Below are 23,194 nucleotides of genomic sequence, written 5' to 3'. Positions count from 1 at the left end.
CTCAGAGGCAGAATTGGGGAGTGGTGCCAAGGGCTTTAGACTTCTGTGACATACAGCTGTGAAACCTTGAATGAATTATGTATTAAGGGCTGTTTCCTCATCTGTAAAATGAGGATGAAAGTAGTACCCAGAGGATTAAGTGAAGTTTGTAAAGTGCTTAGTGTAAAAGTACAAGTTATTGTAATCAACGTGCATTTCCTCTGGAGACATTGTCAGACGCTTATGGAAATATTAAGGAACACTGAACTCTCAGCCGCACATCCAGGCTGCCCCCTGCAGGGAGTTTTGTGTAAGCCAGACCATTGGAAATGGGGTAAATTCTGCCAGCTTCCTCCTTCCCTGTGGGGACACCTGATACCCTCGGATACGAGGACTATGGCGCTTTCAGCTCCTGTTACCCACAGAATCTGAGAAGGGGTAGCAATTTGTAGTTATGTTTTTAAAAATTAAATAGTGCTGTTACTTTGTCAGAAGGACAGATTGCTTTCTCCTGATTCAAATAGGCAAGACCTGAGTCTTGGGCACATTTCTTTTGTATGACAATAAAGTCTTTATCCAAAGGAGGGCTTTGGGAGCAAGAAGGCCTTTGGTCCAGGTCCTACAAGCACTTTTCATGACTGAGGCACGTTTTGACTCCTCACAAGTGCTTCCCTAGTGAGTCACATGGCCTATCTCTTGTTCCTGCAGGAACCGATATAGGCACTACTGAAACTGGGATCGCGTGATTTCCCTAACACGGCAAAGCTGACGTTATTAATTCACTCTGGGAGTCAGTGTGTTTGTCACAACTCCTTTGATGCAAGTGATATAATAACAACTCAAACCAGCTAAAACCAGAAAAGGAATTAATAAATTATTAACTCAGAAGGTAACTGGGGATTTGAAAGGTGAAGTTGGATTTAAGATAAGCTCAGATTCAGGAACACAAAGTGGTTGCTACTTTCTTTCCATCTCCTGACTCCACCCTCCTCTGTTCAGTTTTCATCTTCCGGTGGTGTCTCAATCTGTGGCAAAGAAGGCCCCAAGGCTCGAGGTCTGCACACCTTTGCTGGTGGGAATTCAGGTAAGGGTAACGCACCTGATCTAAGAATGAGGGAGATGCTGAGAAACCCCCTCCGCCGCCCTTGCAGCCAGGTACTGTGCCTGAAGCACATCATTCAGTCCTTACCATCTAATGAAATAAGTGCTGTTCCTCCTGTCTTGAAAGTCTCATTTCATGTGGTGTATTAGTTTGCTATTGTTGTTGTAACAAAATACCACAGGCTGGGTGGCTTAAACAATGGAAATTTATTTTCTTCTGGTTCTGGAGGCTGGAAGTCCCCAAGCCAGGTGTCAGCAGTTACTCTCCTCTGAGGCTTCTCCCCTTGGCTTGCAGGTGGTGACCCTCCTGCTGCCTCATCACATGGTCTTTCCTCTGTGTACCTACATTCCTGGCATCTCTCCCTCTGTCCTAATCTCCTCTTCTTATAAGGACACCAGTCAGATTGGAATCGGGCCCATCCTCCTTCCTCATTTTGACTTGTCACCTCTTTCAAGGCTGTATCTCAAATACACCCATGTTCTAGGGAACTGGGGGTTAGGGCTTCAACATAAAAATTTGGGGGGGATACACTTGAGCCCATAACCCTCCAGGTAAATGGACAGGCTGAGGTTCGTACTCAGGGAGGCTGAGTCTAGCCGTGGTGCTGTCATGTTCCAGCCACAGGTCACAGTGGTGCCCAAGTAGGCAAGTCTTCACAACGCAGAGCAGCAGAGAGAGGGATGGGTCCAGTGAAAACCGTAGCAAACAGGAAGTTCTTGGACATGATGTCCTGGGAACAGGCTTGTGGAATATGCGAGTTTTGGCTCCCTGAGGTGGGGTGGGGTTAACTCGGCCCTGCTTGATTGTCAGAGTACTTGTGTTTTCTTGTCCCTGAAGCATCTTCAGATTTTTTTTTCCTTTGGTTTCCTAGAGAACAGTCATCATGAAGAGACTGAGGGGATACATGTCTTTCCTCTGCTCTCACTTATGTCAAAGGGAACAATAATTTGCAAAGTGTGGAATTCAGGCTCGTGGTGAATATGTAAGGTAGGTTTAGATGTGACTCAGGCCAACATATTTGGAGAGTTATGAATTGATCTGAATTTGTATTAAAAGCATAAAGTTGGTCCTTATTTGATACTGATAAATAGAAAAGTCAGGAATGAATCAATTGAAAGAAAAGTATCACATAAATAGCATTAAGTAAATATTAATAAATGATGAAAATTGTGGAGGTGGTGTTTGAGTGACTAAAATTTGGGAAACACTAGGACAGTTTCCCCCAAGGAGGAAACACTTCTGGACATGGGCATAGATGTCACCTTAATTTTTGACCTGATTCATCTGTACATTTGGCCCTCATTTACCGCAAGGACACAGGCGCGACTGCAGGCCTTTGGTTTTTCTGCCTGTGCTCCTGTGCCAAAAATCACATCAGAGGCCAGGTGAAGAGGCATGTGGATGCTTGGGTGATAGAGGCCAGCCCTAGTCGTCACGGCTTCTGGATTTTATTTATTTAGTCTTGCTCTAGGGCTTCTGAATAGCTTGGCAGTGGCTCACAGCTCTGTACGTAAAAGCAGATGTTTATCACTATGTGATCAAGAGTTTTAGCAACTTGACATCTGATGTGGAATGAAGTATTTAAAATTTAATTACACATGGGGCATTAACAGAGTTGGCGTAACTCTGCAAACTCACTTCATAATTGCTGTGAATTTTAGCAGGGCTTTGTTGCCCTTGAATTCCAAGCCCTTCTTCTCCACATTTGGCTCTGTTCAGTGGCCAGCTGCAGCTGCTGACACCATCCACAGCCGGTCCTCGGGTTTCCGCACCAGGTGCCTCGTGAGGACGAACAGCTCTGGGCGCAGGAGAGCTGGCGGCTTGTCTTGTTCTGCTCAATGCTCAATGGGCCTGTCTCTGTGGCTGCAAAATGCAGCCATTGCCTTGTCTTTAAGCTCTAACCTTCTGTGATTTCTGTGGCCCCTATTTTGAGTTCTGCTTTATTAATGTAAGGTTGCCCTCCAGTGTCCAGAGAAGTCATGTGCACAGGGAAAGGGCTCCCTTCTAGAACTTCAGGAGGTCAGACACAAAATGTTGCCATCCCTCTCCAAAATAGAAGGATGGTTTAAAGCAGCACTTCTCAAACTTCACTGTGTGTGTGACGCACCCGGCGGTCTTATTAAAATATGGGTTTGGATTGAGTAGGTTGGAGTGGAGCCTGAGATTCTGCATTTGTCACAAGCTCCCTGGTGACTCCAGTGCTGCTGGTTGGAGACCACACTTTGAGTAGCTAGACTTAGAACATTTCTGCCTGCTTCTGGTAGGTACAGCCACAGTGCAAGCCAGACGATCTTCACGTAGCCTGCGTGACTTAGAGGTGTCCTTCCAGGCCCGTTGCATATTCTGGTCTCTGCCTGCCCCCCAGCTCCCCTTCCTTTGCGTCTCTCCCTTGTATTTTAGTTCTACATACATCAAGCTCTTAGTCACCTCAGTGCCTTTACATACACTGCTCTCTGTGCCTAAAACGCTACCATCCCCGCTTTTCCCTTGGGCACTTCGTTGTCATCCTTCAGTCAGAGCACTGCTCCTGTCTTCTTCCCTTTTTCTGTTCACTTGTTTACAGTCTTGTTTCCTCTTTAAGACTAGAGCTGCATGAGAGCTCACCCCGGACTTGTACACAGTTGCGTCCTTAGTGCTCCTGCCTCACAGCAGATGCTCCAGAAGCAAATACTTTCTGAGTGTGTGTGTAGCCAGGGGGCAAGGAAACATTCTTGAGTTTCCTTTTATACATTTTAGCCACCTGTCTCAAGGGGCTGTGATGGGGGTGATACTTGGAGGAATCATAGAATGAGAAGTCAGGAAAGGAGCTCCTTTTAAGCCACATTTCATCATCATAGACATCAAAATGTGAAAAAAAGTTTATATCTTAGAATGGATATAATAAAGTAACGTTTCTTACTTATGTCACAAAAAGAACTTCATAGAACTTCTTGTAAGGTGCATTGTGATTCTCTGAGGGGAGAGAGTGACTGTGGTTGAAACCGTGTGATTGCTTAACCCAGAGGCCATTCCCCATCTGCCCTGTCTTTCTTCTTTACCAGCAGGGCATCAGCCTCCCACTATTGAGTCTGAAATGCAAAAAACAGATAGCAGCTGTTTTTGCTTCAAGGGCATGGGCCTGTTTTGTAGCTCTGCCAGCAGAGCCTGCAGAGAAGCCTACTGAGGACTTCTGGGAAGGTTTGTCTGCTTAAGAGAGACACACAGAGGGAAATTTCTGTCCTGTTTCTCAGTGTGATTGTGGGAGGACACAATGCCTGGCACCACAGCAGCCTCTTCTAAACCTGAGGAATCACACCTGAGGATGGTGGAACGGAGCAATGCCAAGAATCTGGGCGCCCAGCAGTATCACTGAGCTGCTGAATCGACTAGCCCTGCACCTGGGACCTCTTTCTAGTTGGCAAGGTAATGTGTTCTCATCGTTAAAGCCACTTTTAAGAAGGTACTTTTAAAAAAATACGTATTTATTTATTTAGCTGCATCAGTTCTTAGTTGCAGCATGCAGGATCTTCATTGTATCATCGGGGGATCTTTTGTTGTGGTGCACAGATTCTCTGGTTCTGGGGTGTGGGCTTTCGAGCATGTGGGTTCAGTGCTTGCGGCACTCAGGCTTAGTTGTTCTGAGGCATATGGGATCTTACTTCCCCAATCAGGGATCAAACCTGCATCCCCTGCATTGCAGGGTGGATTCTTAACCACTGGACCATCAGGGACATCCCTAAGAAGGTACTCTTTACTTGCAACTGAAAGCATCCTACCTGATAAGAGTGGTTGAACTGATTTCTTCAGTCAGAGAGGTAGGAATTGGCTCCTGGCACCACCACAGTTATTAAGCATCCTCTTTAACGCTGCTTCCTCCTCTATGAGATGCAGGTAAGAATAATGATACCTCTTGGGTTGTTAACAGAGGCTTAAATGAGATGATGGGCGGAAAGTCCTTAGCATAGAACTTGGCACATTTCATCAGCTATACTGCAATACAAAGTAAAAAGTTTAGTAATAAAAAAGAACTTGGCACACTCTTGGTACTTAATAATGAGGAACTATTACTATGATTATTAAATTGAAGTATAGTTGGTTTACAATATTGTGTTTTGGGTGTATAGCAAAGTTATTCAATTATATATATTATTTTTTATTCAGATTTTCATTATTGGTTATTACAAGGTATTAAAGTTGTTCCCTGTGTCATACAGTAAATCTTTGTTCCTTATCTATTTTATATAAAATATGTATCTATTAATCCCAAACTACTATTTTTCCCCCAACTCCCTTTCCCTTTTGATAAGCTTAGGTGTTTTTTAAAATTATATTTGTGAGTCTGTTTCTGTTCTGTAGATAGATTCATGTGTATTATTTTTTATATTTCATATATAAGTGATATAATATTTGTCTTTGAGTTCCTTCACATGTTGTGATATTCTCTAGGTCCCTCTGTGTTGCTACAATGGGCAACATTTCATTCTTTTTTATGACCGAGTAATATTCCATTGTGTTTATGTACCACATCTTTTTTATCCATTCCTCTGTCTACGGACATTTAGGTTGCCTCATGTCTCTAACTATTGTAAATGGTGCTGCAGTGAACACTGGGTGCATGTGCTTTTTTTGAATTATGGTTTTCTCTGGATATATGCCCAGGAGTGGGATTGCAGGATCATATGGTAATTCTACATTTAGTTTTTAAGGAACCTCCATACTGTTCTCTATCGTGACTGTGCCAATTAACATTTGCAGCAACAGTGTAAGAGGGTTCCATCTTCTCCATGCTCTCCAGTGTTTATTATTTATAGATTTTTTGATGATGGCCCTTCTGACTGGGGTTAGGTGGTATCTTGTAGTTTTGATTTGAATTTCTCTACTAAATAGTGATGTTGAACATCTTTTCATGTGTCTCTTGGCCATCTGTCTTTCTTCTTTAGAGAAATGCCTGTTTAGATCTTCTGCCCATTTTTTTGATTGGGTTGTTTTTATGCTGTTAAAGCCTCATGAGCAGTTTGTAAATTTTGGAGACTAATCCTTTGTTGGTCACACTATTTGCAAATATTTTCTCCCATTCTGTGAGTTGTCTTTTTGTTTTGTTTATGGTTTCCTTTGCTCTGCAAAAGCTTTTGAGTTTAATTAGGTCCCAGTTGTTTTTGTTTTTATTTCCATTAGTCTTGGAGATGGATTGAAAAAGATAGTGCTGCAATTTTTGTCAGTGAGTATTTGCCTATATTTTCTTCTAAGAGTTTTATACTGTCCAGTCTTACATTTAGGTCTTCAGTCTACTTTGAATTTATTTTTTCTGTATGATACTGAAGAGTATTGTGATTATTTATTTATTTATTTTTCCCATGGAGCTGTCCAGTTTTCCCAGCACCATTTATTGAAGAGACTATCTTTCCTCCATTGTATAGTCTTGCTTCCTTTGTTGTGGATTAATTGACCAGGTATGCATGGTTTATTTTTGGGCTTTCTGTCCTGTTCCATTGATTTATATTTCTGTGGGGTTTTTTGGTACCAGTACCATACTGTTTGGGTTACTGTAGCTTTGTAGTATAGTCTGAAGTCCAGGCACCTGATTCCTCCCGCTCTATTTTCCTTTCTCAAGATTACATTGGCTATTGAGGGTCTTTTGTGTCTCCATATAAATTAAAAATTTTTCTAGTTCTGTAAAAAATGCCATTGGTAATTTGATAGGGATGACATTGAATCTGAGATTGCCTTGGATAGTACAGTCATTTTGACAGTATTGATTCTTCCAATCTAAGAACATGGTATATCTTTCCATCTGTTTGTGTCTTTGATTTCTGTCATCAGTGTCTTATAGTACGAAGGTCTTTCATTTCCTTAGGTAGATTTATTTCTAGGTATTCTTTTTGAGGTGGTGATAAATGGGATTGTTTCCTTAATTTCTTTCTCATCTTTCATTGCTAGTGTATAGAAGTGTAACAGATTTCTGTGTATTAATTTTGTAACCTGCAGTTTTACCAAACTCATTGATGAGCTCCTGTAGTTTTCTGGTAACATCACTGGAATTTTCTGTGCATAGTATGCCATGTACAGACAGTGACAGTTTAACTTCTTTTGCAATTTGAATTCCTTTTAATTTTTTTCTTTTCTGATTGCTGTGGCTAGGACTTCCAAAACTATGTTGAATAAAAGTGGTAAGAGTGGGCATCCTTGTCTTAGAGGAAATGCTTGCAGCTTTTTGCTGTTGAGTATTATGTTAACTGTAGGTTGTTGTATATGACATATATGTTGTTGTTTATTTGCAAAGTCACGTAGAACTCTTTGTGACCCCATGGACTACAGCACTCCAGGCTTCCCTATCCTTTACTGTCTCCCAGAGTTTGCTCCAACTTATGTTCATTGAGTCGATGATGCCATCCAACCATCTCATCCTCTGTCACTCCCTTCTCCTGCCCTAAATCTTTCCCAGCATCAGGGTCTTTTCCAGTGCATCGGCTCTTCATATCAGGTGACAAAAGTATTGGAGTTTCAGCTTCAGCATCAGTCCTTCCAATGAATATTCAGGGTTGATTTCCGTTCCATTTCTATGGTTTGATCTCCTTGCTGTCAGAGAGTCTCAAGAGTTTTTCTCCAGCACCACAGTTCAAAAGCATCAATTCTTTGGCACTCAGCCTTCTTTATGGTCCAACTCTTACATCTGTACATGACTACTGGAAAAACCATAGGTTGGACTATACAGACTTGGGATCTAACCATAGCTTTGCCTTTATTGGCAAAGTGATGTCTCTGCTTTTTAATATGCTGTCTAGGTTTGTCATAGCTTTTCTTCAAAGGGTCAAGCATCTTTTAATTTCACGGCTGCCGTCACCATCCGCAGTGATTTTGGAGTCCAAGAAAATAAAATCTGCCACTTTTTCCATTGTTTCCCCATCTATTTGCCATGAAATGATGGGACGGGATGCCATAATATTAGTTTTTTGAATGTTGAATTTTAAACCAGCTTTTCACTCTCCTCTTTCACCTTCATCAAGACGCTCTTTGGTTCCTCTGTGTTTTCCTGCCATTAGGGTGGTATCATCTGCATATCTGAGGTTATTGATATTTCTTCCAGCAATCTTGATTCCAGCTTGTGATTATGTTGTGGTATATTCCCTGTAAGTCTACTTTCTGGAGAGTTCCTGTTATATGTTAAAAGGTTTTTCTGCATCTATTGAGATGATGATATGATTATTCTTCAATTTTTTTTGAAGTGTATCACACTGATTGATTTGTGGATTGAAAAATCCCTGCATCCCTGGGAGAAATCCCAGTTGATCATGGTGTAGGATCCTTTTAATGTATTGTTGGATTTGGCTTGCTATTATTTTGTTGAGGATTTTTGCATCTATGTTATCAGTGATATTGGCCAGTGATTTTCTTTTTTCATGGTATCTTTGTCTTATTCATTGCTTTTAGCTTAGTGTTTATCTTGGCAATTCAGTTGTCTGGTTTTGATTGGTTCCTCTTTATAGTTTCTAGTTCATTGTTACAGTAATATGCATTTATGTTGATAATCTTTCTTAATTCCTTTAGCATTTTTATTGCCTCCTTCTTGAACTTGGGATCTAGTTGACTGGAGAGGTCTGTTTTATTGTTTTGTTGTTTCAAGTGATTTTTCTTGTTCTTTTTGTTTTTAATTAATTAATTTATTTTAATTGGAGGATAATTACTTTGCAATATAACAATGGCCTCTGCCATACATCAGCATGAATTGGCCATAGGCATACATGTGACCCCTCCCTCCTGAACCCTCCTCCCACCTTCCTGCCTACCCTATCCCTCCAGGTTGTCATAGAGCACTGGCTTTGGGTTCTCTGCATCATACATCAAACTCCCACTGGTTATCTGTTTTATATATGGTAATGTATATGTTTTAATGCTATTTTCTCAAATCATCCCACCCCTTTCTTTCTCCCACTGTGTCCAAAAGTCTGTTCTTTATGTCTGTGTCTCCTTTGCTGCCCTGCACGTAGGATCTTTGGTACTATCTTTTTAGATTCCCTTCAGTTCAGTTCAGTTGCTCAGTCGTGTCCGACTCTTCGTGACCCCATGAATCGCAGCACGCCAGGCCTCCCTGTCCATCACCAACTCCTGGAGTTCACTCAGACTCAAGTCCATCGAGTCAGTGATGCCATCCAGCCATCTCATCCTCTGGAGTCCCCTTCTCCTCCTGCCCCCAATCCCTCCCAGCATCAGAGTCTTTTTCAATGAGTCAGCTCTTCGCATGAGGTGGCCAAAGTACTGGAGTTTCAGCTTTAGCATCATTCCTTCCAAAGAAATCCCAGGGCTGATCTCCTTCAGGATGGACTGGTTGGATCTCCTTGCAGTCCAAGGGACTCTCAAGAGTCTTCTCCAACACCACAGTTCAAAAGCATCAATTCTTCAGCGCTCAGCCTTCTGCAAAGTCCAACTCTCACATCCATACATGACCACAGGAAAAACCATAGCCTTGACTAGACGGACCTTTGTTGGCAAAGAAATGTCTCTGCTTTTGAATATGCTATCTAGGTTGGTCATAACTTTCCTTCCAAGGAGTAAGCGTCTTTTAATTTCATGAATGCAGTCACCATCTGCAGTGATTTTGGAGCCCCCCAAAATAAAGTCTGACACTGTTTCCACTGTTTCCCCATCTATTTCCCATGAAGTGATGGGACCGGATGTCATGATCTTCGTTTTCTGAATGTTGAGCTTTAAGCCAACTTTTTCACTCTCCACTTTCACTTTCATCAAGAGGCTTTTAGTTCCTCTTCACTTTCTGCCATAAGGGTGGTGTCATCTGCATATCTGAGGTTATTGATATTTCTCCCGGCAATCTTGATTCCAGCTTGTGTTTCTTCCAGTCCAGCGTTTCTCATGATGTACTCTGCATATAAGTTAAATAAACAGGGTGACAATATACAGCCTTGACGTACTCCTTTTCCTATTTGGAACCAGTCTGTTGTTCCATGTCCAGTTCTCACTGTTGCTTCCTGACCTGCATACAGATTTCTCAAGAGGAAGATCAGGTGGTCTGGTATTCCCATCTCTTTCAGAATTTTCCGCAGTTTATTGTGATCCACACAGTCAAAGGCTTTGGCATAGTCAATAAAGCAGAAATAGATGTTTTTCTGGAACTCTCTTGCTTTTTCCATGATCCAGCAGATGTTGGCAATTTGATCTCTGGTTCCTCTGCCTTTTCTAAAACCAGCTTGAACATCAGGAAGTTCACAGTTCACGTATTGCTGAAGCCTGGCTTGGAGAATTTTGAGCATTACTTTACTAGCGTGTGAGATGAGTGCAATTGTGCGGTAGTTTGAACATTCTTTGGCATTGCCTTTCTTTGGGATTGGAATGAAAACTGACCTTTTTCAGTCCTATGACCACTGCTGAGATTTCCAAATTTGCTGGCATGTTGAGTGCAGCACTTCCTCAGCATCATCTTTTAGGATTTGAAATAGCTCAACTGTAATTCCATCACCTCCACTAGCTTTGTTTGTAGTGATGCTTTCTAAGGCCCACTGGACTTCACATTCCAGGATGTCTGGCTCTAGGTCAGTGATCACACCATCGTGATTATCTGGGTCGTGAAGATCTTTTTTGTACAGTTCTTCTGTGTATTCTTGCCACCTCTTATATATGTGTTAATATATGATATTGGTCTTTCTCTTTCTGACTTACTTCACTCTGTATAATAGGCTCTAGGTTCATCCACCTCATTAGAACTGACTCAAATCTGTTATAGTTGAGTTGTATTCCATTATGTATATGCACCACAACTTCCTTATTTATCCATCTGCTGATGGACATCTACGTTGCTTCCATGTCCTAGCTATTGTAAACAGTACTGCAGTGAACATTGAGGTACATGTGTCTTTTTCAGTTATGGTTTCCTCAGTGCATATGCCCAGTAGTAGGATTGCTGGGTCATATGGGAGTTTTATTCCTAGTTTTTTAAGGAATCTCCATACTGTTCTCCATAGTGGTTGTATCAGTTTGCATTCCCACTGTCAGTGTAAGAGAGTTCCCTTTCCTCCATACTCTCTCTAGCATTTGTTGTTTGTAGACTTTTTGATGATTGCCATTTCAACTGGTGTGAGATGATACCTCATTGTAATTTTGATTTGCATTTCTCTAATAATGAGCAATGTTGAGCATCTTTTCATGTGTTTACTAGCCATCTGTATGTATTCTTTGGATAAATGCCTGTGGAAGTCTTCTGCCCGTTTTTTGATTGGGTTGTTTGTTTTTCTGGTTTTGAGCTGCATGAGTTGCTTGTATATTTTGGAGATTAATTCTTTGTCAGTTGCTTCACTTGCTGTTATTTTCTCTCATTCTGAGGGTTGTCTTTTCAGCTTGCTTATAGTTTCCTTCATTATGCAAGAGCTTTTAAATTTATATTATTTTAAATAAGTCCCACTTGTTTATTTTTGTTTTTATTTCCATTCATAAAGGATCTTGCTCTGATTTATGTCAGTGTTCTGCATATGTTTTCCTCTAAGAGTTCTACAGTTTCTGGTCTTACATTTAGGTCTCTAATCCACTTTGAGTTTATTTTTGTGTATGGTGTTAGAAGTGTTTTATTTTCATTCTTTTACATATGGTTAACCAGTTTTCCCAGCCCCACTTGTTGAAAAGATTCTTTTCTCCACTGTATATTTTTGCCTCCTTTGTCAAAGATTTGACCTTTGTCAAATCCACAGGTGTGTGGATTTATCTCCAGACTTTCTATATTGTTCCATTAGGCTGTATTTCTGTTTTTGTGCTAGTATTAATGACTGTAACTTGGTAGTATAGTCTGAAGTCAGGCAGGTTTATTCCTCCAGTTCCATTCTTCTTTCTCAAGATTGCTTTGGCTATTTGTGGTCTTTTGTGTTTCCATACAAATTGTGAAATTATTTGTTCTAGTTCTGTGAAAAATACTGTTGGTAGTTTGAGAGGGATTGCATTGAATGTATAGATTGCTTTGGGTAGTATAGTCATTTTTACCATATTAATTCTTCTTATCCAAGAACATGGTGTATCACTTCATCTCTGTGTTGTCTTTCTTTCATCAGTGTCTTACAGTTGTCTGCACACAGGTCTTTTGTCTCTTTAGGTAAATTTATTCCTAACACGGCTGAAGCGAATTAGCAGCAGCAGCAGCATTCCTAAGTATTTTATTCTTTTTTGTTGCAATGATGAATGGGATTGATTCCTTAATTTCTTTCTGATTTTTCATTGTTAGTACATAGGAATGCAAGAGATTTCTGCGTATTACTTTTATATTCTGGGACTTTATTCATTGATTAGCTCTAGTAATTTTCTAGTGGCATCTTTAGAGTTTTCTATGTAGAGAATCATATCATCTGCAAACAGTGAGTTATACTCCTTTTCCAATCTGGATTCCTTTAATTTCATTATCTTCTATGATTGCTATAGCTAGGACTTCCAAAACTATGTTGAATAATAGTGGTAAGAGTGGGCACCCTTGTCTTGTTCCTGATTTTAGAGGAAATGCTTTCAGTTTTTCACTATTGAGGATAATGTTTGCTGTGAGTTTGTCGTATATGGCCTTTATTATGTTGAGCTTTGTTCCTTCTATGCCTGCTTTCTGGAGAGTTTTTATTATGAATGAGTATAGAATTTTGTCAAAGGCTTTCTTTGCATCTACTAAGATGATCATATGGTTTTTATCTTTCAGTTTGTTAATATGGTGTATCACATTGGTTGATTTGCATATATTGAAGAATCTTTGCATCCCTTGGATAAAGCTGACTTGATCATAATATATGATCTTTTTAATGTGTTGTTGGATTCTGTTTGCTAGAATTTTGTTAAGGATCTTTGCATCTATGTTCATCAGTGATATTAATCTATAATTTTCTTTTTTTTGTGGCATCTTTGTCTGGTTTTGGTATCAGGGTGATGTTGGCCTCGTAGAATGAATTTGGGAGTTTTCCTTCATCTGCACTTTTCTGGAAGAGTTTGATCAGGATAGATGTTCAGATCAGATCAGATCAGTCACTCAGTCGTGTCCCACTCTTTGCGACCCCATGAATCGCAGCACACCAGGGCTCCCTGTCCATCAGCAACTCCCGGAGTTCACTCAGACTCATGTCCATCGAGTCAGTGATGCCATTCAGGCATCTCATCCTCTGTCGTCCCCTTCTCCTCTTGCCCCCAATCCCTCCCAGCATCAGAGTCTTTTTCAATGAGTCAACTCTTTGCATGAGGTGGCCAAAGTATTGGAGTTTCAGCTTTAGCATCATTCCTTCCAAAGAAATCCCAGGGCTGATCTCCTTTAGAATGGACTGGTTGGATCTCCTTGTAGTCCAAGGGACTCTCAAGAGTCTTGTCCAACACCACAGTTCAAAAGCATCAATTCTTCGGCACTCAGCCTTCTTCACAGTCCAACTCTCACACCCATACATGACCACAGGAAAAACCATAGCCTTGACTAGACGAACCTTTGTTGGCAAAGTAATGTCTCTGCTTTTGAATATGCTATCTAGGTTGGTCATAGCTTTCCTTCCAAGGAGTAAGCATCTTTTAATTTCATGAATGCAGTCACCATCTGCAGTGATTTTGGAGCCCCCCAAAATAAAGTCTGACACTGTTTCCCCATCTATTTCCCATGAAGTGATGGGACCGGATGTCATGATCTTCGTTTTCTGAATGTTGAGCTTTAAGCCAACTTTTTCACTCTCCACTTTCACTTTCATCAAGAGGCTTTTAGTTCCTCTTCACTTTCTGCCATAAGGGTGGTGTCATCTGCATAACTGAGGTTATTGATATTTCTCCCGGCAATCTTGATTCCAGCTTGTGTTTCTTCCAGTCCAGCGTTTCTCATGATGTACTCTGCATATAAGTCAAATAAACAGGGTGACAATATACAGCCTTGACGTACTCCTTTTCCTATTTGGAACCAGTCTGTTGTTCCATGTCCAGTTCTCACTGTTGCTTCCTGACCTGCATACAGATTTCTCAAGAGGAAGATCAGGTGGTCTGGTATTCCCATCTCTTTCAGAATTTTCCACAGTTTATTGTGATCCACACAGTCAAAGGCTTTGGCATAGTCAGTAAAACAGAAATAGATGTATTTCTGGAACTCTCTTGCTTTTTCCATGATCCAGCAGATGTTGGCAATTTGATCTCTGGTTCCTCTGCCTTTTCTGAAACCAGCTTGAACATCAGGAAGTTCACGGTTCACATATTGCTGAAGCCTGGCTTGGAGAATTTTAAGCATTACTTTACTAGCGTGTGAGATGAGTGCAATTGTGCGGTAGTTTGAGCATTCTTTGGCATTGCCGTTCTTTGGGATTGGAATGAAAACTGACCTTTTCCAGTCCTGTGGCCACTGCTGAGTTTTCCAAATTTGCTGGCATATTGATGTTAGCTCTTCTCTAAACATTTGGTAGAATTCACCTGTGAAGCCATCTAGCCCTTGGCTTTTGTTTGTTGAAGATTTTTGGTTACAGTTTTGATTTTTGTGCTTGTGATTGGTCTGTTCATATTTTCTATTTCTTCTTGGTTCGGTTCTAAGAATTTGTCCATTTCTTCTTCCAAGTTGTCCATTTTATTGGCATGTAGTTGCTCATAGTAGTCTCTTATGATCCTTTGTATTTCTTTGTTGTAACTTCTTTTTCATTTCTAATTTTATTGATTTGAGTCTTCTTTTTTCTTGGTGGGTCTGTCTCTTGCTCTTTTAATTGGGAATATTTCCTCTTCTTTTTCACTTTACTTAAATTTATGTTTGTGAATTTAGGAAAAACAGTTATCTACTGTGGTCTTAAAGGACTGTTTTAAGGTGGAAGTGTCCCTGTGTGGACTGTGTGAGTCCATTATTTTTGGTACGAATGCCAGCCATGTCTTTTTCGGAGTGGAAATTATTCCTTTGATAGTGGGTGTGATTGGTGTTATGGTAACTAGTGTGTGCACTGGAGAGTGTGGGGAGACCTCTGCTTAGTTCTGTGGCTGTCACAGCCCTGTCGGGGCTGGAGTCTGCTCTCCTGTTGTTGAAGTAGAAGCTCTGATGATTGGGTTCAGTAAGGCTGCCTGCCCTTAAGTGCATGCTCTTTCCCAAAGGATTTGAGTGCTGAAGCAAGTGAGGCCCATGCTGTCACAGAGAATCTCTGCACCACCTGTGCAGGTGTCCTTGGTTTTGCCTAGGAGCAGCCCAAGGCCATGTTCCTTTCTCCATTGTGGTTTTCTGAGACCTAGTGTTAGGCAGGTACTGGGGGCCAGGGCATTGTGGCTGCAGGAATTGAAGTGGTTGTGCTGCCGTTTAGCACCTGGGCTGTCTCGGTGATAGGACTCTCCCAGGGCTTGTCTACCCCAGATATGACTCCAAGCTGTGGTGTGAGGTAGGCAGGACTGGAGTGCTCCCACTGGAAAAGGAACAGCTGCGTTCTCCTCTCCAGGGTCTACTGGGGGGTGGTGTGACTGTGGTCATGCCATCTAGTGCCCACCAGCACAGCGCAGGTGATGCTGGACTTGCTCTCGGGCCCACTCCTCGAAATGGCAGCCCTGATAGTTGGCTCTGACGTCAGTCTCACCACTGTCGTGCCCGGGCTCACAAAGTCTACCACCACTGGAGCTGCTTTCCTCTGTAAGCATGCTGACAGTGGGGGTCTTATGGTGGACTGTGCCCCTGTGGCAGGCACTGACAGTGGAGGCCCAGACCACACTCCAGGTAATCTCTGCACAGCTGGACTGAGTCCTCTCCCAGGAGCCATCTGCTCAAAGCCAGGCTTCAGCACCTAGCTGCTGTGCATACTAGCAGCCCTGCCCAGATGGCATTTTGGGTTGACAGTGTGAGGTCATGGTGGCCATCAAGTGCTGGTCCCTCTTTCCCTGACTGCTAGCAAACCAGCAGACACACACTCCTTGCAAGCAGAGACCAGGCCCCTTCAGCTCCCTGTCTGTTCTGGTAGACTTCCCAGCTGGCAAAGGTGGTTTCCAGGGTGAGAGAACCTTTCCTCTTTCATAAGTACCCCCCAGGGGTGCTGGCCCCTTCCTGATGCCTTATTTTTCTTTTTTGTCCTACCTGGTTGTATGGAGATCTTTCTTGCAGCTTTGGTTGTATAAGAGCTCTTCTGCCAGTTTTCAGTCGGTCTCCTTTGAGAACTGTTCAACATTTAGATGTATTTTTGATGCATATGTGTAGGGAAGTGAACTTCATGTTCTACTCTTGATCTCCTCTTGTGTTTGTCAGTAACTGCAACACTGATTCAGATGAAGTCAGGTGTAGGGGTGGGTGGTTTCTGGCTTACTGAGGATGAGAACTCTGATACTGTGCTTCCCCATCTCTAGGTTTACTACCTTTTGGAAATCGTCAGCTCACCTGGGTCTTACTACCATTATTTTTTTTTATCATAGAACACTATTCATTATTGCAACAACCTCTTCCATCCTCTAGGACCCTGCATTCTGCAGGAAACAGTTTGGGTAATGCTTACCTGGTCAGACTTTCTTATCAAAGGAGAAACTGAGACCAAGAGAGGGCTTCTCTCTGATAGTTTTATTTTGAAAAATGTGCATGGTTCAGCCTCTCCCCATGTCACTCATTTCCACTCACATGAGAAACAACAGAAGGACACAAGTCTGGGTTGAAATTATGTGCATTTATGGGAAACAAAGATATTCAACAACAATAACAAAAGCCCTTCAATCTCTCCAAGTTCTCAACCAGCAATAATGAGGCAGTTTCAATGATTGTGTCTGGCTGGGGTCTTTTCTAAAAGGGTCAGGGCAGTTGAGACATTGGCCAAAAAGAGAAGATGCAGAAAGGGTGGACGTTCTAAATGAGAGTATATTAGACCTCCCTTCTGGCCCTTCATCCTTTCACCCTTTCAGGTTACAGTCTCCTCCCTTCGGTCTCCTTCACCTTCCTCAACTTCACTTAGATGCAGTCTCTTGCAGAAAGCTGTCCTTGGTCTGCCCCAGCTGCATCTGCTTTCTTAGTAACATCACATACACTTTCTAATGCTGTCTCCTATCACTTTCTGCCTCACATCCATCATGTTTGAGTACATGCCTTATGACACCCATTTTTAGTAGGCATGCCCCTGAGATTGGGCCCCAGGTTGATCATTCTAGTATTCCCATTGCCCTCCCACAGTAAGTGCTCAGTATACAGCAGGTGCTCAGTATACAGCAGGTGCTCAGTGAGGGTTTGCTGAAGTCAGTCCTACATTTGCCACAACACATAACCTCTTGAGAGTCATAACTGTCATTTCCACTTCTTCATCCTTCCTTCGTGGTCTGACTCAAGCCATCTCCAGGAACAGATCTTACCATCACCAACTCATGGTTACAGATTTGGGGAGGGGAGGAGAGATGGTTAAGCTTTCATCCCTGTTCCAGAAGGCAAGGAGGCAGGAAAGGCAGCCACTGGGGAAATCAGGATGACTGTGAGCGACGTTGGCCAGTGCTCCATTTTGGAATCTCATAAGCAGTCATTCTTCAAAAGTTTCCCCCATGAAGCATGGCCAACTTTGCAGTGGGAGCCAAGGACTGGTGGGGGTATGGTTGGGTTGCTCTGCCAACCCAGAGACCAGACAGCATAGGCCAGGAAGCTTTCTTTAGGACGTGGTCTGGATTACCTTTGGAGGTGTGTGTTAGAGGTTGTCTGTCTAGTTGTTCGGTTGGAGCCGTGGTGGGAACATTAGCCCTGTGGCGAGTTGTCAGGCACATAGATTGTAGTAAGGCTGAAAAATACAGGCTGCGAAAATGGGCCTCTCCTCCTAAGGGGGAAGGTCTGGAGGTTCTGGGAGCAATGAGGGAGGGTCCCAGGGGTCCTGCAGCCCCGGCACTAACAGGCATCCCGCTCTGTCTCCTGCTCCTGGCTCCCACTTTCTCCCTCTGGTTCTTCACGTAGGGGCCAGGCACGGGGCCATGGGAAGCAATGATGCAGAAAAGGGAAGTGCTTTTTCTTTTCCTACCATGAGTCATAGATTTGGACTAGAGAGAGGTGAGGATCAAGGATAGGAGGAGGATTGAAGAGGCGAGGAGAGGCCAAGGCCCTATCCATTTCTGTTTATTTCTGTAACGAATAGACGTGAAACCCACATTTCTAGCTGCATCACCCCCAGACAGCACTGAGGTCCTAATGGGGGATAAGAAAATTCTTCAGGGCTCTCAAAGGTGTTCAGTGACTCGGGGAGAACGCTGTGGATCCCCCTTGAGAAGGGCCCCTCTGGGGCCAGTGAAGTGTGAAAACTGCACGGTCAGCATCGTCCCTGGAGGTTGGGGGAAGAGCCGAGAAGCAGAGAGAAGAGAGACTCCTTCAGGCACCTCTTTCAGGAAAGAGAGTTGGACCCTGGGGGACTCAAGTCAGGACAGATGTTTCAGTATAAAAAGGCTCCCCAGTAAAAGGATGGGAGTCCCCACAAATTCCTTCCCAAACCCCATTGCACTTAAAAAAGAGAAAGTAAGGAGCATAAAAATATCTTGATGATGTGGGCTTGCCTGACGATACAGAAAAGCAAGTCTCATGGCAGGCAGTGTGTCCCATTACACAAGAGGATTATACCGAGCTTCAGTATAGAGATTTTACATATATCTTTATATAAATGCATATATATTTATAGAGCCTCTGCCTAGAACAGCCGGGCTTGCTTCTTGAGTTCATTCCTCTTCCAGAGGGCCAGCCGGTCAAACTCGGAGATGGTCATGCCAAAGACCTGGTAGAACTCTTCCTGGGACAGGTGGCGCTGGAAGAAGAGGGGAGGAGACAGAGAGGGAACAACTTGAGGACGTGAGAGGCAGGTAGATGCAGGAGTGGTTCCTGTACGTTTCCTCTGGTTCTGCTGTGCCTGGCACAGTGCCTGACCCACGGAGGGTGTGTGATGAGTATGTCGAGTGGATGGCTGTGTGAGTGAGTGTTTCCTGGGAGGGACCCCTGTAGTTGATCTGGCTGGAGAGGCTTTCTCTACCCAAGACTCAGGCGGGACTTCCGCTTCACCTGAGTGCCTCTCGGTTGGCCTCCCCTTTCTGCATCCCTGCTCCATGCATTGTGTCCAGGAGTGTGTATGGAGTAATGTTACTGCTGTCTACTTTGGACAGAAAAGGAGGCATGTCCAAGATTTTAGGGTGTATTTCCTCTTAGTAATAAGTTTACCAAAAAAATCTGGAAGGTTTTTCCTTAGGTCAGTCAATGAAAAAAAAATTTTCTCTCTCGATTTCTCCATACCATACTCTTTGTTATATGAAAACAAGTATGCCACATAATGAAACATTGTTCTTCATGTCTTAGTGGGTTTTTTAACCCCTTTCTGCCTGTCCTTTCTCCTGTCCCTTCTGAGCAGAGTTGAAAGTTGATACAACTTTGATTTCTAAGCTTTGAGTTAGAAATATATGGCACTTAAAATGTGGCAAAATGTAAACAGTTGGTGAAGGATAAATGGATCCTCATTTTGCTATTCTTGAAACTCTTCTGGAGGTCTGAAATTTTATTTTTTAAATAAAATTTATGATTTTGTTTAAAGAGAGAATTAGATGGCCTATGTCCTGCCTGAAAGCTTACTGCATTCACTTGCTCTTGTTACCAGTTATATTAGCTCATCAGGTATTGAAGGAAATTCAATGAGAATTATGTGTACAGCCACATAACACTTAGCCAATTCTCTGGCTTGTTGGCACTGTGAATGAATGTTTTTGCCACATTTCCAAAACTTTCTTTAGGTAAAGGTAACTTTGATACTTTTGTTAGATATTGTTGGTTATATATCATACTTTTGTTAGATATCACTGGTTATATATCTGAGTTGATTTTTGGGTACTCTATTGCATTTTTATCATGCTCATATGTACATTCACTCTTTTCTCTTAATTCTTCTGACCACCTTGAAAACCAGGAATTATTTCTACCCAATTGGAAAGTGAGAAAAGCAAAAGTCAGAGAATTAAAATGACTTGCCCAGGAGGGAGGGGAGATCACTAGGCAGGTAGCAGAACTGAGTCTAGGGCTCCTGATGCCAAATGCAGTGTATGCCCACCACCCTCTTGGTCAATTTCAAAAATACACAAGAGAGAAAATAGCACAGTGCACACCCATGCCCCTCACCCAGATTCAATGACCATCAGAATCTACCACATTTTCTCTTTCCTCTCATTAAGTCTCTTAACTCTAGATACTGCCACTTCACTCCTACATACAGCAGTTGGCATCTCAAAGCATACTGGGTATTTGCTTTCTTACATAACCACAACAGCATGGGCAAGAAAAAATGACAATTCCACAGAATTACCTAATACTTGTCCACAATAAAATTCCCCTAATGGTCTCAAAAGTATCTTTTTAGAGCTGGTTTGTTTGAATACGGATTCAGACAGCACCCACATGTCACATTTGGCTGTTAGACTCCTTCAGACCCCACCTGTCTAGACAGTGTCCTTCTTTTGTTCTGCTATTGACTCGCCCAGATCTGTTTTACTCTCACTGAAGTGCTGAAAATATGTGGATATGAGAACATTCTCTGCCCCTTCCATAGTAAAGCCTGAGGGGAACTGTAATTTAGTCTAATCTGTTTTTTCTGTTGTTGGAGAGTGATGGTTACTATCGATTCTCTAGCTGGCTTTCGCCACTGTGTTAAAAAATCTTTAACATAGTATAAAGGAATTAAGCCGAAACTACTCAAGTAGCCACTGTAGGACACGCTGAGGAATCTGAGGCTTTCTTCTCTCTGTTGAGGGCCACATGGAGTCTCCTTTCTCCTGAGTTCTCAGAGCATTTAATGGCAGCCTGTCCACTTGACATCCATCACAGACTTTAATGGATGAAGATTATGTGCCCGGGCTTTAGAGCCAGGCAGATATGAGTGTGTGACCTTGGACAGGGTACTTCCAACATCACTGAGCCTCAGTGTCCTCTCGTGAGAGTAGCAGCATGCCAGTACCTGCCCTCATGGGTCCTGTGAGGATGACAGATGATGAGGGGCATGCTCTTGGCACAGTGAATTACTGGTGCAGGGATCTCTTCACGTGTCTGTCACACGGTGTGGCCTGGTCTCCGTTTCCTTTGATTTCATCTCCTCCTCCTCCTCCTCTCTCCTGGGCTCACGTGGCCCCAGCCACACTCACCTCCTGCTGTCCTCCAATGCACCAGGTTCACTCCTGCATCAGGGCCTTGGTGAGGGCTGTTTCCCTGGCCCAGAATGTGCTTCCTTTCTATATAGGCATGGTTTGTACTTCAAGTGTTTGCTCAGATGTCATGTTTTCAATGAGCTCTACTCAGACCTCCCTATTTAAGCCTGCAACTCACCCCTCCAGCTCCCAATCCCCCTCACGCTGCTCTCCTCTTACTCCTTGCCCTCAGCCCCGTTACCTCCCAACACACTATTGTTTCCTTATTATTGTATGATTTACTATATGTCTCCTCACATGAGAACACCAGCTCCAAGGGGGCAGGGGTCCTTGTTTTGTTCACTGATAACACTGCAAGGACCTAGAGCAGTATCTGGTATATATAATAGGTTTGGAAAAATACTTACTGTGTGAATAAGTATCTATACTCTGAGCTCCCTGAGGACAGGGGGGTCTCCTTCAATGCCCACCCTGAACTGCTGCTGCAGGGTTTCTAGCCCAGGAGTCTCAGCTCAGGCTACGTATCAGACATCCCTGGGAACCTGCGAAGAACACTGATGCCTGAGCTCCTTCCCCAGATTGCAATTTAATTGGACTTGGGTGGGACCCTGTACTAGTATTTTTAAAAAGCTCCTCAAGTGATTCTTAGAGAAGGTTGTGTTTTCCTGGGTGTCTAGGAGCAGAGCATTTGGTCATCCAGGATGAACCAGGCTTGTGAATGTTTTCATCCCTAAATGCTGGCTCCTCTGAGCTGCCGAGGGAGCTGTCCCTGTCAGCACTGGCAGACACTTACGTGGGGAGAATCACTGGCTTCTGTTCCTGCTACCCCAGCCTGCTAGAGCTGGAAGGACTCACCGAGCATCCTGGCTGCCCACACCCCCGTCCTACGGCTTCAACCCTCTACTCTGGGCAGATTCCTTAGCTGTCAGGTGAAGGGTGTCCCAAGAAGTGCTGAGCCTCCTCTCTTACAAGCCTGCATTCAATTCCACAGACATCTCCTGACCCTTCTCCTAGTCCAGGCCCTGTGGTAGATGACAGCGTGTCAGACAGAGGAGATGGATGGCTTGAGCTGATGCAAAGGAGAAAGGTATTGGGTCTGTGCTCTGGACACAGGGCTGGAGGAGGAAGAGAAGGTCAGTGACACACCCTGAGGAAAGCTTTGGGGAGGCTTTGGGGCACAGGCGTCACTAGAATGGAGCCCTGAGAAGTGAAGGGGCTGCTGAGATGGAAAGGGTGTTCCAGGGAGAGGCAGGGAGGGAAAGGGCAGTGGATGCTTCTGGAGTCGGTGTAAGCAGGAACTGGAACTCCACGCCCAGTAGACTGGACGGCTCCAGAGCCCAAGGCCATGTTCAGGCCTCGTCTGTTCTGTATCGCTTGCTGTTGCTCCTCCCTCCTTGTCCATCTGGACCCGCCCACCCCAAGTCCATCCAGTTCCTCCCTCTCCCTGGAGGCCTGTGTCAGCACAGCCAGCCTGGTCGTCTTCTCCGAGTAACAGCACAGAAACTCTGGAGAGCTTTCTACTCAGTACACTGCTGGATTCCATGTCAAGGGCTCCTGTGTACTGTCTCATGTATGTCACTTGGCAACCTGAGGGAAGCATGACAATCACCCCGTCTTATAGAGGAGACAACCGAGGTTTGGAGATGGGCCAGTTCGTCACGTGGCCAAACTGTCCACCCAGGGATGGCAGCATCAGAGTTGGAACCTAGGGAGTCCTGCTCGAGACTTGCGTATATGTTTACCCTCTGCAGAGAACTGTCCCCGTCCTTTCCCACTGCAGACACTGGTTTTCTATACCGTCCTAAGTAACGCCAGTGCTGTGTTTTTTCTTAGCACACAGGCTGCAGGCCCTTGAAGGGCAGGAACCAAATTCAGCTCTCCTCTTACATCTGCAAAAGTATCAGCCCAGTTTGGAGACACGCTATAGCTGTGCACTACAGATGCTAACTGAATCAAGAGGCTGCACAGAACAGCAAGGAACAGCCTGGGCTAAGGAAACCAGGTAGGAGTGTCTGTTTTTTCAACCAGCTGTGTGACCCCTATGTCATTCATTCTGTCTGTCCCTCCCGAGCTGGGTTA

General features: G+C 43.5%; 1 protein-coding gene and 1 long non-coding RNA gene across 12 annotated transcripts in view; one reads left to right on the top strand and one right to left on the bottom strand.

The window, feature by feature from the left end:
* LOC138988565 (uncharacterized) overlaps positions 1-23,194 on the top strand; it is a 114,671-nt gene that overhangs the window by 84,146 nt on the left and 7,331 nt on the right. For all 7 annotated transcript variants that reach the window (XR_011464853.1, XR_011464852.1, XR_011464850.1 and 4 more), the window contains exon 4: positions 22,949-23,117. This is a non-coding gene — a long non-coding RNA (uncharacterized lncRNA). The remainder of the gene's footprint in view (positions 1-22,948; positions 23,118-23,194) is intronic.
* The window catches only part of ABLIM3 (actin binding LIM protein family member 3), a 136,775-nt gene continuing 130,116 nt past the window's right edge, over positions 16,536-23,194 (bottom strand). For all 5 annotated transcript variants that reach the window (XR_011464844.1, XR_011464847.1, XR_011464846.1 and 2 more), the window contains one exon: positions 16,536-18,744. Coding sequence is in view for 1 of the 5 variants with exons in the window: in XM_070374595.1 (XP_070230696.1) it covers positions 18,631-18,744 (114 nt within the window). In the remaining 4 variants the exon portion in view is untranslated. The remainder of the gene's footprint in view (positions 18,745-23,194) is intronic.

Source organism: Bos mutus, chromosome 7 (assembly GCF_027580195.1).
Source record: "Bos mutus isolate GX-2022 chromosome 7, NWIPB_WYAK_1.1, whole genome shotgun sequence".
NCBI lineage: Eukaryota > Metazoa > Chordata > Mammalia > Artiodactyla > Bovidae > Bos > Bos mutus.
Note: the sequence above shows the minus strand (reverse complement) of the source record. Positions and strands in the feature narration are given on the sequence as shown.